The 15,440-nt window shown below is 39.0% G+C and overlaps 1 protein-coding gene across 2 annotated transcripts in view; it reads right to left on the bottom strand.

Moving 5' to 3' along the window:
* Nucleotides 1–15,440, bottom strand: part of pex14 (peroxisomal biogenesis factor 14) — a 112,921-nt gene that overhangs the window by 41,159 nt on the left and 56,322 nt on the right. For both annotated transcript variants that reach the window (XR_014538041.1, XM_083569912.1), the window contains exons 4-5: nt 8,212–8,334; nt 1,006–1,091 (exon numbers count right to left, since the gene is read on the bottom strand). Coding sequence is in view for 1 of the 2 variants with exons in the window: in XM_083569912.1 (XP_083426038.1) it covers nt 1,006–1,091; nt 8,212–8,334 (209 nt within the window). In the remaining variant the exon portion in view is untranslated. The remainder of the gene's footprint in view (nt 1–1,005; nt 1,092–8,211; nt 8,335–15,440) is intronic.

Below are 15,440 nucleotides of genomic sequence, written 5' to 3'. Positions count from 1 at the left end.
ATAAAAAATTCAATGTCATACTTTATAACGTCAAGTCAAAAAACTACTGTTGCTATATAACATGAGTAAAACACATTCTCTTATTGGAAAATAATCATCTCAAAGTGGTAACTATGTTTTTTTATTTTATTTTATTATTTTTCTATTATCGCAGCACATTATCATGTTTGCGTGCAATGCAAGCAAAGGTCTGCAGTTGAGTGAAATAAGAACTGCAACATGAGTGTAAGTACAGTGAAAACATTGGAATTCCACAATCCTGAGACAGAAATGACATTTGGACGGAGAAAAAGCGCAGATCTCCTGTGTCATGTGGAAAAAATGGCTCTCTGTGTAAGTTCTTCCCAAACTATTAATAATGTCAAGTTGTGGAGCTGTGAAGCTGTAAGAAGCTTTATAGAGCGGCGTGTGCTGACAGCAGCAGAGGGGTCGAACTGAAGTGGCTGTTTTGAAGGCACGCACACACACACACACACACACACACACACACACACACACACACACAGGAACCAGTGCTCGGCAACATGCGTGCATTCATTCCGAGCGTGACGTCATGCGAAGACCCCAACCTGGTGCATGAACTTCACTCGCTGCTCCTCCAGCTATAAAAGATCATAATGGAGTCCACATGCCCCTGTGGCCGATGTGGGATTAGGAGACCTGACTAACAGGGTCTCCCCTCAGCATTCGAATCGAACGACGTGTTTTTTTCCGTTCGAGGAAAAGTGAAAAAAAGACATAAAAAAGGGTTAGAGATGAGCTCATACGCATGACGCAAAGCAGACGGGCTGATGGACGCGCAGCGCTCACTCCGAGCCAAGCCTCGCTGCTAAATCCGCCACAAACGGAAACGTCGCCTGAGGTCCCTCAGCTCTTCAAAGAAATGTAAAGAAAAGAAAGCCAGAATCTGCACTAAACCTAATGGGACTGGATTTTTTCTTTCTTCTTTTATTTAGTAAAAAGGTATTAGAAATGCTGTGGTTGTTCCACCATGCGGGAACTTACGCGATACAGGTGATGAAAGCCAAAGGCCATTCCTGCCATGATGATGGCCAGGGCACCATAATCTCTCCATCTGTAACCAGGGGGACCTGCAGAGACACACAAACACAGCAGACACTGACAAGAGCTGCAGATATTATATCACACACACACACAGACAGACACACACACACAGACCAGCAATGCTGGAGTGAGGACTTCAAAAACAGACAAAAGATAAAAGCGATGCACTAAAGTCAGTACTAGAAGTTCTCTATACATACAAACTTGTTTTAGTACAAAACATCCTTTTTAAATTTCTGTCATAAATGTATAAATGGTTTAAACTTTTTTTTTTTTTATTGGTTAATTTACAGAACATTTTTGGAAGAACTGAGAAAATAAAAAAATAAAAATAATAAATAATAAAATAAAATACTCAAAAAAGTATTAATTTCCCATATGAACGTTTATTTCCTATACATACATAATCATGTTTTTTTTTATTTTATTATAGATAGATAGATAGATAGATAGATAGATAGATAGATAGATAGATAGATAGATAGATAGATAGATAGATAGATAGATAGATAGATAGATTTTTATATATGGAAAATAGATATTTTTACACACACACACACACACACACACACACACACACACACACACACACACACACACACACACACACACACACTTTTGTCATGTTTTATTCCTTTCATGACTAAGATAAAAAGGTTTCCTAAACCCTAAACCCTGTACTGTATATGTAAAACAAAATGAGGCACTCTGTGAATAAACCTTTCCTGATGGCCACCTGACACCTTACTGAGCAGCTCTGAATATGCCTCATAATGAAAACAAAAAAGGAAAAAAAGGGGGGGGGGGGCAGAGGAAGAGTTTTTTTTTTTTTTTCTAACCCCTTGTACAGTAGCCGTATGGTGAAATGTGTTCTGAGCACTATGAGGAAACAATTGCCACATCAATGAGTCTTACACACTCATTCTCAGAAACACACACACTTCGAGCCTCTTAAAATATCAGTTTCTAAACACACCCCCACGCACGCGCACAAAGAATACTTACTATCCACATAACACACACACACACACACACACACACACACACACACACACACACACACACACACACAGAAAAGAGCAAGAGATACGCTATTACTCAGGCGGGAGTGAGGGAATTCCACGCACAACCCACGGTTTACAACTCGAGGTATAAACATACAATCTGGCTTGAAACTCGATGTAGTTCTAAGAAACTTGTTTAAAAAAAAAAAAAAAACGCGAATACATAATTCAGGGTTTATCCAATAGCAGCCATTTTGCCGTCATGACAAAGCAGCTATTTGTTAGCCAGCAAAGGCCTGTGAATAGGTTAAAGAAAGGAAAAAAAGAGAAAAAAAGAAGGAGAATTCGCATGCAAATAATCATAGACCTAGGAGAAAAGTAATTAAGGCACGTCTGGCTGTGGCAGGTCAACATGTCAGATACAAAATGCTCCGTTTTGTAACACAGTGAGCCTGGGGAACAGGTGTGTTGCTGTAATTTGCCGGAATCCGCTCCATTGAATACAAATAAACAAGAGCTCTAATAGACTTGCAGACAAAATCCGCTCCATTTTTCCTTTAACGACTGTCTTTAAATAAAAAAATAATAATAATAAAAACAGGTGGCCAAGCAGGAATGAACAAATGACCATAACTTTTGATGGCATCTTGCGTGATTTGACATGCAAAAAAAAAAAAAAAAACCCTAACTGCCAGTCCTGGGTTGGTCAATAGGGTGCTTTCAGGTGATGTTTGATGCCCACGAGTGCCTCAACAACATTCCCGTCGAAGCCGACTCGCATTCCTAAAATAACGAGGAACGTTGCACTTTAACGTTCCTCCATTAACACCTACAGGATTTACGGGATTTGAAACAAAGTCCACGTTGACTTCCTTCTGCTCCTCTTCATCTCGCGAAGCTGCTTTTCATTTGCCCGCTTAAAGTGTGAGCCTGAAACCCCATTCCCCCTGCTTTTTTCCAATCTCCTCTCAAATTTATTGGGTTCAAGGAAGACACTACTGTCCTTCTGCCGGCCGAAAATAGGGATCAGAGTATTCATTACGCAGACAGAGATGGATGCCGGGTCTCCGTGAGCCGTCCCCGTAACAAGGACATCAAAGAGAAGTAGTTCTCCTCTTTTCAGCCTGACCCCCTACACGAGACTTCCTGCTCTCACCTCATTATGCGCTTCTCCTTATAGCCGTTTTGATATAAAACCCTCCGTTAGAGGCGGCCTGGAGTCTAACTGCACGACCATCCCATCAGTGGCTCTTTCATTACAAAACATGAGATGCCGTGGAGTCAAGGACGGCGTGGCAATAAATGAGGGTGGAATACATCTGGAATCATTGTCATATAGGTTAAGCGTGAGGCGGACTTCATTCCGCATTGGTAAATCAGTGGTCGGCTCGACACTCATAACCCCTGCCAGGTAATAAAGATACAGGTTGAAGCGGGGCCCCTTTTCCCCTCCCGTCCCGTCTGCCTTGCACAAGAGATTGCCGTGATGGACTGATCATTGTATAGCGCGGCCAACGCGCCTACGGCTTCCTGCGTGCGGGAATTAATTACAGATCTACGCAAATAAAAGGTCATGTACTGTCACGAGGTAACGCAGAACAGAACGACGGGATTCATGGGTTACTGCGGCAACCAAATTTACAGCTAGTCTTGGAGGAATATACTGTAAATTATTAGGAGAAACTTGGCATGATAAGACATAACCGGTGGACACGCTCCTGGCTTACTTTCTCACACAAATAAAAAGAAAAACAAAACAAAAAAAGTTTCTGATGTAAAAAAAATAATAAAATAAACCGAATTAAAATATAACTTAGACAACCGTAAATGTTACAAATACTAAATAATATTGCAAATGAGTCAAGTAATAGAAAAAATACAAACGCAAACAAGCAGAGGAAGATGCTCCAAGTCATTAAGAATGCTTTCTGTAGTTATGAGTGTGCATTAGGGGTGTAACTGTACACGTATTCTCTCAGGAACGTATGATTTTTTTTTTTTAATTATTATTAGTAATTTTGAAACATACACAACAATGCCAGGGGTATTAAAAAAAAATAAAAAATACAAAAAATACAAAAAAGAAACTAGAGTTAGCGCAGTGTCTCAGTCCATGCCGGAAATAAGATTTGTTTAAAAATCCATAGATTTTTATGTCCAGTTTACCAAACTGTATTAACTAAATGGGGTCTAACAAATAAAAACTATTTCATGAAATTTTTCCATTTGTTTAGTTTTATTTAATTAATTTAATTTCTTTAAATTTAATCGATTACTCAGTTTAATTAATATAATAAAAAGTGTATTGCATTAATTAGATTTATTCTATTTTGTGGTTATATTGAATTTTTTATATTATGAAAAAAATTGTGTTTAAACGTTGATAAATAAAACAACTATCCAGATATTCAACCGAACCCTTGACTTAAACTGAGGTACTGCATGTCCCGAACCGTGATTTTTTTGTACAGTTACATATTATCTATATCACTATAAACATACAGATTATAGTGATATAAATAAAGCTAACAACTGTTTTGACTTTTTTTTCTTTTCTCAAAATGTCCAACTTTTCTTTAAAAAGTCCGTCTTAAAAATGGACTTGCAAGTGCATCTGCGGCCACATCAATTTCTCCTCCTTGGTCAAGCCTTTCAGGAATTAAAAACATCTATAGTGCAGTTTGCTACAGATGCGGTTTGCGAGCTTCGACCAGTGCGCTCTCTTACCGTCCAATCGGAGAGCGTGAAAATGCTGAGGTTATTGTACACCTGCTAGTTAAAATGTCGCTGAATCTGATAGATTAAAGGACAGCAGGCACGACCTTGTTGAGCCTCACGGCCCGTCACTGCTTTTTCAATCACTTAAAAAAAAGGAAAAATGCCATTTAATTCAACTTTTTTTCACTACTGAATCCTGAACTTACACAAGAAATATCGGTGACAAAATCTTTCCAGATGATGCTTTATGATTAGAGTAGCCTCTCTGACTGTCCTACAGGTATGCAAAATATTGCACTCAATCGATGATAGATAGATAGATAGATAGATAGATAGATAGATAGATAGATAGATAGATAGATAGATAGATAGATAGATAGATAGATAGATAGATAGATAGATATGCAAAATAAAATGAGACAAAAACATTGTACATTAGTACAAATGTAATACAAATATGTACAATATAATTTAAGATTTACTATGAATTTGCAATTATATTCAGTTACAATTATATGGAAATTATATAGAATATATAAGTTGGAGTGAACTGAGGCATCAGAGTCCTAGCAGTGTAGTGTAGAGACCAATATTGCGATGGTACTGTAATTGGAAGGAAGCCGGCTCTAATGGTTCTGGTATCAATGTTCGTTTATATCCTGCTGAATACAATTAGAACAGGTGTGTTTCAAGTTTCACACAGTAAATCGAGGCTTTCACTTTTTCTAATTTTGTCATTTTTAATTCATTTGAGTCCATTTACTCTGACATCAACCACCAGTATGATCGACTACTGTGAATACTGAGTCCTTTTTTTTCCGAAAATAAACTTGATGACCCTGTGAGTTTTCCTCAGGCTGAGAATCAGAGCAGAGCTCACACCCAAACAGTCTGGGTCGTCCGTGCCATTCGTGTGATTTTATTTATCAACCTGCACAAACAAACCAGCCTGTTTTGTTTCTCAAAGCCATAGTAAATCCCAGAGAGCCCACACTGTTTTAATGTGTTAGTATTTTCCTTACACTGTCATTTTCATTTCATTAAAAAGATCGTTTGAAATTCAAAGCGTTTTTAAATCCCATCCACGCACGGACGTCTTGGTCTGGATTTTGCATCGTTGGCAGAAATTTTAAAGCCATTACGTCAATGAGTATTTTCATTATGTGATTTTGTTGACTGTTTGCACACTGGGAACCAATCTGTTCGGAAGTCAGATTTTGCGGCCATAGAATTTTGTTTCTAAGCTAAATATATATATATATATATATATATATATATATATATATATATATATATATATATATATATATATATATAATTTATTCACTGTCTATAATTTACTTTCAGTAGCTATTTATTGAATTTATTTTTACATTCACTTGGGCCATTAATTCCCATGTTCCCAAGAAACTTGGGCCAATAATTCTTGCCCAAGCTTCCCGCAAGTACCATTATACGCAAGAAGCCAGTTTCACACCCGCGATTCCAGAAACAGACATCTTAAAATCTTCATCCGAGTGGAATAATTTCATTGAAGTTGTTCAATTGCTACAAAAACCTAATCAGTTCCATTGGTAATCAGATATCTGCTGTCAAAACGTCTAATGCCCCCCGTGGTGCAGTCTCAAAATAGAACCTTTAAATAAAATTTTCTCCCTTTGCACCCTTGACCCCTCAGGGCTATAACTTGTGATACTTGAGCAAAAAAGGAGAGAAAGAGAGAGAGAGAGAGAGAGAGAGAGAGAGAGAGAGAGAGAGAGAGAGATTTCAGAAAAAAAAAAAACCAGTCACTATGTGAAAGGGTTTCCCCAGGAACTCCCCAAAATATCTTAAAGCCAACATACCATTGCAATAGACTGGGTAATGTTTCTGAGTAATGGTCAAGTAAGAATAACGCTCGGAGGAATATCTTAAGTTTTTTTGCATCTATCTATCTATCTATCTATCTATCTATCTATCTATCTATCTATCTATCTATCTATCTATCTATCTATCTATCTATCTATCTATCTATCTATCTATCTATCTATCTATCTATCTATCTATCTATCTATCTTCAAGGGGGTGTTAATATTGAGTTAATTCAAATAAAAAAAAGAAAGAAACCTTTTGCTGGTTTCAACCACATTTGACTTTATTATATTTCAGCCATGAAATTAAAGAGCAAAGTTTATTAATAGTAATGGAGTGATCAGAAAACAGGTTTGGTGTTGGTGGACGAAATCTGCTAAGGTCTTGCTGTTGAAAAGAAGACAAGAGTGACCTCTTTCCCCCATAGCAGGTCTACACAAGTGGTGCAGGGGAGGTCGATGGTGGAACGGAAATATATTTTGCACACACAGAGATTGTGCCAAGATAGTTTAGTCAGAATATGAAAGGTTATGAAAATGGAAACATGTTCCATAGGCTACAGCTTAAAGAGAACTGGTGTGTGTATATATATATATATATATATATATATATATATATATATATATATATATATATATATATATATATATATATATATATATACATACATACATACATACATACATATACACACACACACACCGAACAGGCATAACATCATGACCAGTGAAGAAATAACACTGATCATTTCCTCATCATGGCAGCTGTTAGTTTATGGGATGTATTAGGCAGCAAGCGAACATTTTGTCCTCAAAGTTGATGTGTTAAAAGCAGGAAAAATGGGCGAGTGTAAAGATTTGAGCGAGTTTGACAAGGACCAAATAGTGATGTCTAGATGACTGGGTCAGAGCATCTCCAAAACTGGAGCTGTTCCCAGTCTGCAGTGCTCAGTGTCTATCAAAAGTGGTCCAAGGAAGGAACAGCGGTGAACCTGCGACAGGGTCATGGGCGGCCGAGGCCCATTGGTGTGGGGAGCGAAGGCTGGGGCGTGTGGCTTGATCCAAAAGACGAGCTCCTGTTCGTCAAATTGCTAAAGAGCCTCCATCCATCTTCTCCCGCTTATCCGATGCCGGGTCGCGGGGGCAGCAGTCTAAGCAAAGATGCCCAGACTTCCCTCTCCCTAGACACTTCTTCCAGCTCTTCCGGGGGGACACCAAGGCGTTCCCAGGCCAGCCGGGAGACATAGTCTCTCCAGCGTGTCCTAGGTCTTCCCCGGGGTCTCCTCCCAGTGGGACGCGCCCGGAACACCTTCCCAGGAAGGCGTCCAGGAGGCATCCGAGACAGATGCCCGAGCCACCTCAGCTGACCCCTCTCGATAAAGAGCCTAATGCTGTTAATTCTCAATGGTTCAGAAATGAATTAGCATCAAAAGGGGAACCAACATAATATTAGGCAGGTGGTCATAATGTTATGCCTGGACAGTGTGTGCTTGTGTGTGTACAGGCATAAACAGACATTTTATATACAACTTTGACTGGACAGAGAAAACTATGACTGTTAATGTATCACTCACTGTAGAGTGCAGGAGAAAGCTGTGGGCTGTGGATGATTTGAGGAGATCCCGATGAACTCAGAGTCAGTGCTTCTACACTGCCAGAGCGCTGGATGGCCAACTCCACCTCCTCATCGGTCAAACCTGAGTGATCAGAGCAATTAAAAGAGCAATGAGTTACAATATGCACATGTGATAAACAAACACACTCCTGTAAACATGAGCACAAAACCAGACCAAATATTACACAGGAAATATGACATCACTAAGACTACGCTGAACCTGCCTTCGCCCACCCAGCGTTGATTTCAACTAGGTTAACTGCGCTGAGGTTATGAAGAATAATCCTGGGCATCAGCTCTACAGGGCAAAAAGTGGCTCTGAATGGCACGGCACAGATCTTCTCTATTACTGGCAGTCCAAGCAGCGAGATAGACCTCGTCCATTTGCAGCTGCCTTATTTCCCCAGGTGAAGCTCTTCGAAACCCCCCCGACACATAAAATGCATTATTTTAATTCCTTCATTGTAATGTAAATGTATTACATAATTTTGCAAATGCCAATATAATCTAATCTTCAGATCTTTTTTAATGATTTTAGTCATGATTAAATTGCATTGAGGTCTCTGATGGAAAATGACAAGGGAGGGGGTAGAAGAAAAAAAAAGAAAAATCTAATTTTAACATTCCCTTCTGTGGGGGTAAAAAAAACCAAAAAAAACTAAGGTTTATTTCCAACACCTCATGCAGCCACTGGTCTTCGTCTTGTCTTTATTAAACAATTTGAAGTAAACAACGAGCCAAAACTGCATCCACCAACATGAAAAAGGGGGAAAAAAAATAAATAAAAATGAAGAGAGGACAGGCCTTTAGAGAGTGTCTATTCCTACAGCTGGAATTGAGCTTTAGACATTTAATGAACGCATAAAAGTGGTGAAAACATTACAGGCTCCCTTCACAACTGGCACATAAAAACAAATTGAGCTTGTTTAAAGCTGACGATTCGAAAAGAATACAGCTTCTATCAAAACGTGAAGTTTGACAAATCCGTTGATACGCCGCACCTACTCCCTCTGTGACCTTTGTTTGTCCACAGCAAAGTGTCATCGGTCATTACTTGTTTTGGGCTCTCTCTCTCTCTCTCTCTCTCTCTCTCTCTCGCTCTACTAAACACACTTTCATACCACTCCATGTGCCAGGGAAATAAAAGACTGTGCTTTTGCTCCAAATGGAGCCGGTAGACAGCACACTGTTATTTTGTTGCTGTAATACATACATCATAAACGTGTCAAATGCCAGTGGCACATATGCTTAAACAGTACAGCAAAAGCTAAGAGCTTGGCAGAGAACAGAGACTCTGCCTGTTCAGCCCTGTCTTCTGTCAGTTGGGTATGAAAACCAAGGGCCTGTCATACACTGGCATGTGTCTGTGTGTGTGTGTGTGTGTGTGTGTGTGTGTGTGTGTGTGTGTGTGTGTGTGTGTGTGTGTGTGTGTGTGTTTGGGGGGGTTTATTATGTCTAAAAACAGAAGGCAAAGAAATTATAATGAATCTGGAGCAAATCAGTGTGTTTGAAAGTGGCTGGTGTTAAACAGCAGAAGTACAAGCAGTAGTGCTATATGAAAGAGACTTGCTATGATGATGAGAACAGTGATACCACAAGATTTTAAACAACATCCCAAAAGAATAAATGATTGTGTTATACAAAATAGGGTAAGGTTAATTGTTTTCCAATAACTGCAGGTTCCAAAGTGTTTAATTCCCCTTATTCTACAAAAACAATCTAACTGTTTTTATCTACATTAAATAAATTACAAAGTACTATTTATCCTTGATGGTTGCTTTCGATTTTTGCAGTAGACAGCCTCTTTTGTTTCTATGCAACAAATTAAACAAAGCACAACTTGTGTTCAGGTTCAACTGCAAAATTCCATCTCTCCATGAACTGCTTCCTGAGACAGAGTGCAGACAAAGATGACTTAAAAATATCGCTGTTATGAGTCCTTGAGGAACTCGATTAATTCGATTACAAAAATTAATTGAGGCAAATTAATTTGTTTAGTTTATTTAACTAAAAACGGGTCACTGCGTTTTCCACGGACCATTATTACTGACGCACTACCCGCTAAACTGTGGAGCGCTCTGGACAGGGAACACAGAAGAAGCTGCAGAATAAGATAAAATGGAGGAAGAGACAAGGAGAAGATTCAGGCCAAAGAAAACGCCGAAAAGTTTCCAAAGTGTGGAATCATTTCGAACTAAAACAAAAAAAAAAAGCCGTACAATCAGAATTAAGAATTCAACACCACCTGAACAATCAGAATGAAGAATTCAACACCACCTGAACAATCAGAATGAAGAATTCAACACCACCTAAACAATCAGAATGAAGAATTCAACACCACCTGAACAATCAGAATGAAGAATTCACCACCACCTGAGAAAACAGAATGATGAATTCAACACCACCTGAGAAAACAGAATGAAGAATTCAACACCACCTGACCAATCAGAATGAAGAATTCACCACCTGAGAAAACAGAATGATGAATTCAATACCACTTGACCAATCAGAATGATGAATTCAACACCACCTGACCAATCAGAATGAAGAATTCAACACCACCTGAGAAAACAGAATGATGAATTCAACACCACCTGACCAATCAGAATGATGAATTCAACAGTACCTAAATTCACCACTGACCAATCAGAATAAAGAATTTAACTATATCTGAGAAAACAGAATGATAAATTCAACACCACCTGACCAATACGAATGGAGACATCAACACCCCTGACCAATCAGAATAAAGAATTCAACACCAGATGACCAATTAGAATGGAGACATCAACACCACCTGACCAATCAGAATAAAGAGTTAAACACCAGATGGCCAATCAAAATGAATAACACCTCCTCTAAAAAATTCCAGTGGAGAATCCAAGACCAGTTGACCAATCAGAATAAAGAAACTGAACACCACCTGACCAATTAGAATAAAGAATAACACAATGTGAACAGTCAAAATGAAGATTCAACACCACCTGAAAGAAAAAGAGTGAATATTGCAACATCCCTGACCAATCAGAATGAAGAACACCACCACCTGACCAACCAGAATGTAGAATTCAACATCATCTAAGAAAATAACAGAAAGAATTTAACACCCTCTGGCCAATCAGAATGAAGGTTTCAAAATCAGAAGACCAATCAGAATGAATTCCATGTCACTATGGTATAAAAATATGGACATGTTTATAAAGCAGCGTAACAGCAGATAGACAGCCATAGCTTCAGCAAATAAAATTATGTAAAATAAATAAATATACAAATAAATCGAAAAAGAAGTAAAAATTGTGATTGTGTTGGTATTAAACTGCAGGTCGGTTGAAAGACACACGTCTAATCTTCTTCTTTTTTTTTTTTATATACTGTTGTGATGTCATGCTGACTTGGTCTATATTTATAACAGCAACTGGAAGCGGTGTGAAAATGTACACCTAAAGCGAATTTCAGTGCATTAAGTCTTCAAGCACGAAAAAGAGAACAACATTTACTTAAGTGTAACCACTAGACTCGTCATCCCGGAGTAATAAAACGCAGAGCGGAATCTGGTTTCTGGGCCTAATTTTATGAAGGAAAAAGCTGTGCATATTGCTGTGGACTCATTTCCCTTGTCAGAAGGGAGCGTAAATGAAATTTATACCTCCACCATTTTCATTAAAATGACCATTTACTCACTTTTATCACTCGTGCGGAAATCTCCAGGTTTAGGTCAAAGGCACAGGGAGATTCTTTCAAATGCACTGAACACACAGGATGAAGCGCGGGAGGCGGGGGGGGGGGGGGGTGTTAAAGGGTGTGTATGTGTGTGTGTACGGCGGGTGGGGGGGAGCAGAAGGCTGGGGTAAGTTCAGAGTCACGGACTAAAATGGGCATGAAAATTGTTGAATAATTTAAGGCAAATGTTGGCCATCCTGTCTTGCGCGGTGGTGCAAGTGGCAGGAAGGGGCCGCAGCCGTGTGCTGAGCTGGTGCCTTCAGTCTGCGCTGTCCAATAAGCAATAATGTGTCCCTGAACTCAGCATTAATCTGAGCGCTGCAGACTGCATGGTGGCAGACTATTGAATCGAGACAGAAAGACACCCCCACACACACCACACACACACACCTCAACCCTGCCCAGTCCAAATCACCTCCTGCAGGACACCCAGAACAAAACTCGGCCTCCTGGAAAAGTGTCTATACTCACCTTGGCGTGTACAGAGGGTCTGTTCGCTTAAAAAAAAAAAAGGGGGGGGGGGGGTCCTAATAAACAAATACGCGCATATCAGTCACGTCATTTGAATCCTTAAATAGCACCTGGTGCGAAATGAAAAAAGGCTTCTTGTTCCCAAAATGAGATGCAGGCAAATTCATTAACACGTTCGCTTTTTCTTGTCGAAAATTTAAGCGCAGTCAGCGAGTTCGCTTGCCTGTGATGTCATTATTGCCAAGAAAATGGGACGGCAAATAAAAAGGCCTTTGAGATCCAATTTGAAAAGAAAGACAACAAGCTGAGGGAGGGGAGGTGGGGCGGTGGTGGTGGTGGATGTGTGAGAGAGTTTTACATATTAAAAGCAAGGCACGAGGAGGGAAAGAACAAAAATTTATTACAGTTCAGAAAACATACACAACGACCTCCTGGACTCTTTTATTTCAAATCGACCCGCTGGGAGATGACTTTTTTCTTTTCTTTTTTTTTTTTTTAAGCCATATATTACATCTAATGATGACACCGTAAAAAAAAAAAATAAAAAGAAGAAGAAAAAAAAAAAGGAAAAAAAAAAAAAAAAAAAACAATAATGGAAAGCTATTCTGTATTTTATTATACTGCATTATTTGGTGCACCTGATACACACAGCGCCTGTTTATGAGTCACCGTATTAGCACATGCTCAGCTGAAGCATTTGCTTTGACCTTGCCATTCTCATTGGGGCATGAAATTACGGTGGTGGCACCTCGATATTACAGCTATAAATACTGTAAACTGCATATCTGCGCTACGTTTTTCTATTGTCTTTCAACATAAACCTGATCGGTATTTATTTAAAGGAAAACCCATTGCTCGTCCCGTTATTTACAGCTCTATTTTCTGGACTCTGGTTTTCAGGCTGATTTTCGTTTCACCTCTTTATTTATTTATTAGGAGTAGTAATTACAGTAGTGGGTTTTTTTTGTGGATGATCACGTGATAATTCTGCACCTTTTGGCTTAAGGGGGTAAAGCATGAGCAGATAATTATAAAACTGATTTGTGAAATATTTTGATGAGGCGTGCAATAAGTTAAACAAAACTCATTTTCTATATGACACCCCCCCGCCTGAGCCATATGTCATTAGATGACCGAGGACACGGGTAGTGTGAGGACAATAAGTGATGTGCGTCACACGTGTGCTTGTTCACATGACTGAAGGCTCATATGTCCTTTATAATGGCCGCTCATTTATTTACTTTTTTAAAAGGAGGCTCTCATTTAATCTACGTTATCACCCTCTGCTTATGCCAGAGTAGGACAGAAGCAGGGCTAGGTGGCGCCGTGGAGTAATTTATAACCGTATCGATACACCCCCTCGCCCCAACCCCTTCTGCTGTCTCTGCAGGCCTTGGTCATTGCCATTTTTGTCCGAGAGATGAGTCGCATTGCCTCACCTGCAAACACCATCCTATTAATATCCAGGATGATGAACCGCATCCTTTCCTGCATGGCATGTGCAATAGTACACAAGTGGTATTCCTTATGACCCCGCCGCTATAATGAAAAAGCTATGATGAAAAACGGCAAAAGGAGTCTTAGAAAAGTGTTAGCAATTTTTATCTCCTAAAATAAACAAATACACAAACAAGTCAGCTATCTTTCTGCATATTTCTAGTGTTGGATAAATGATCATTCATCATCAAGCCGCTTTGTCACACGGCTTTGGTGTAACTGAAACTGTTAGCATAAAATACTATCTTATGTACTGAAATGTAATAAATAGGCATTTTGTGGCATAATGAGACGAATTTCTGATCTCTTGAGAGGTAGATTTCTGTTTAACATCCATTATGGGCTTCCTTAAGCACTACGAGGCACCACCAGAGGCAGTGTTATACTCAGCATGAAGTGTGCGAAAAGAGACCTAACTAGTAAACCATTCGCTTTGCTAATTAGTAAGTCCAGAATTCGCAGCGGATTCACGTGCAAACGTTTACAGTAAACAGTATATACGTCTAGAATATAATTTTTATCTAAAGTTAAGAATTTTCACAAAGGAACTGCAGGAATTTTATAAGAATGATTAGCGTATTTTTCGGACTATAAGCCGCTACTTTTTTCCCACGTTTTGAACACCGCGGCTTAAACAAGGAAGCGGCTAATTTATGAACTTTTCCCGGTTTCACAAACTTCAAGCCAAAAAACTATACCCCATAACATTAGACGGGGAGACCACAACAGACTGAAGACCACAACAGCAAAAGATATCAATGATTGCCCAAGAACAGTTGGAAATGGACTGGGCGATGGAGTGTAATGGAGTACTTAAGTACACACAATTTATAATTATTCTGAAACTAAATTTCACATTTGTTCATATTCTATTCTATAAGTGATAGTTAATGAAAAAAAAAATTACAAAATTGTTAAAAGTAAAACTAAACAGGAAACGTATATGCACAAGTTTCATTTTTGACTTAAATAAGAAAGGTTCTCTTTAAATCAGTGCAACTAAACTTCAGTGGGGTTTTTTTAATATATAAATCGATTCACTCATACAAACACATCTACACACATTGATCAGCTGTTACCTTACAACCACTGACAGGTGAAGTAAATAGCATTGATGAGGTCATTACAATAATCCCTACCAACTGGTAAGATTTTAGATGAGCAAATTACCAGTTTTCATAATCAAGGTTTTAAAAGCAGGAACAATGAGTGAGCGGAATCATCAGAGATAACTAATGGTGTTCCTGGAATGCAGTTGTTAGTACCTGAAAACAAAAAGTGGGCCAAGAATGCCATGGGGACCCAAGATGCATTGATGAGTGCGAGGAGATAAAACTAAGATGTCCTTGTAAATTGTGAGATTATACAATATGTAATATAATAAATATAATGTAATGTATAATGTGACAGCTTGCTGCTTATCAAGCTGTTTAGATGCAGAGCGTTCAGAGAGCCCAAGCCGAGTCCTGTACACCCGAAAGCACCAAAAATGGGCATTTA

Source organism: Silurus aristotelis, assembly GCF_946808225.1.
Source record: "Silurus aristotelis genome assembly, chromosome: 19".
NCBI lineage: Eukaryota > Metazoa > Chordata > Actinopteri > Siluriformes > Siluridae > Silurus > Silurus aristotelis.
The sequence above is the reverse complement of the archived record's forward strand: the minus strand, read 5'-3'. Positions and strand labels throughout refer to the sequence as shown.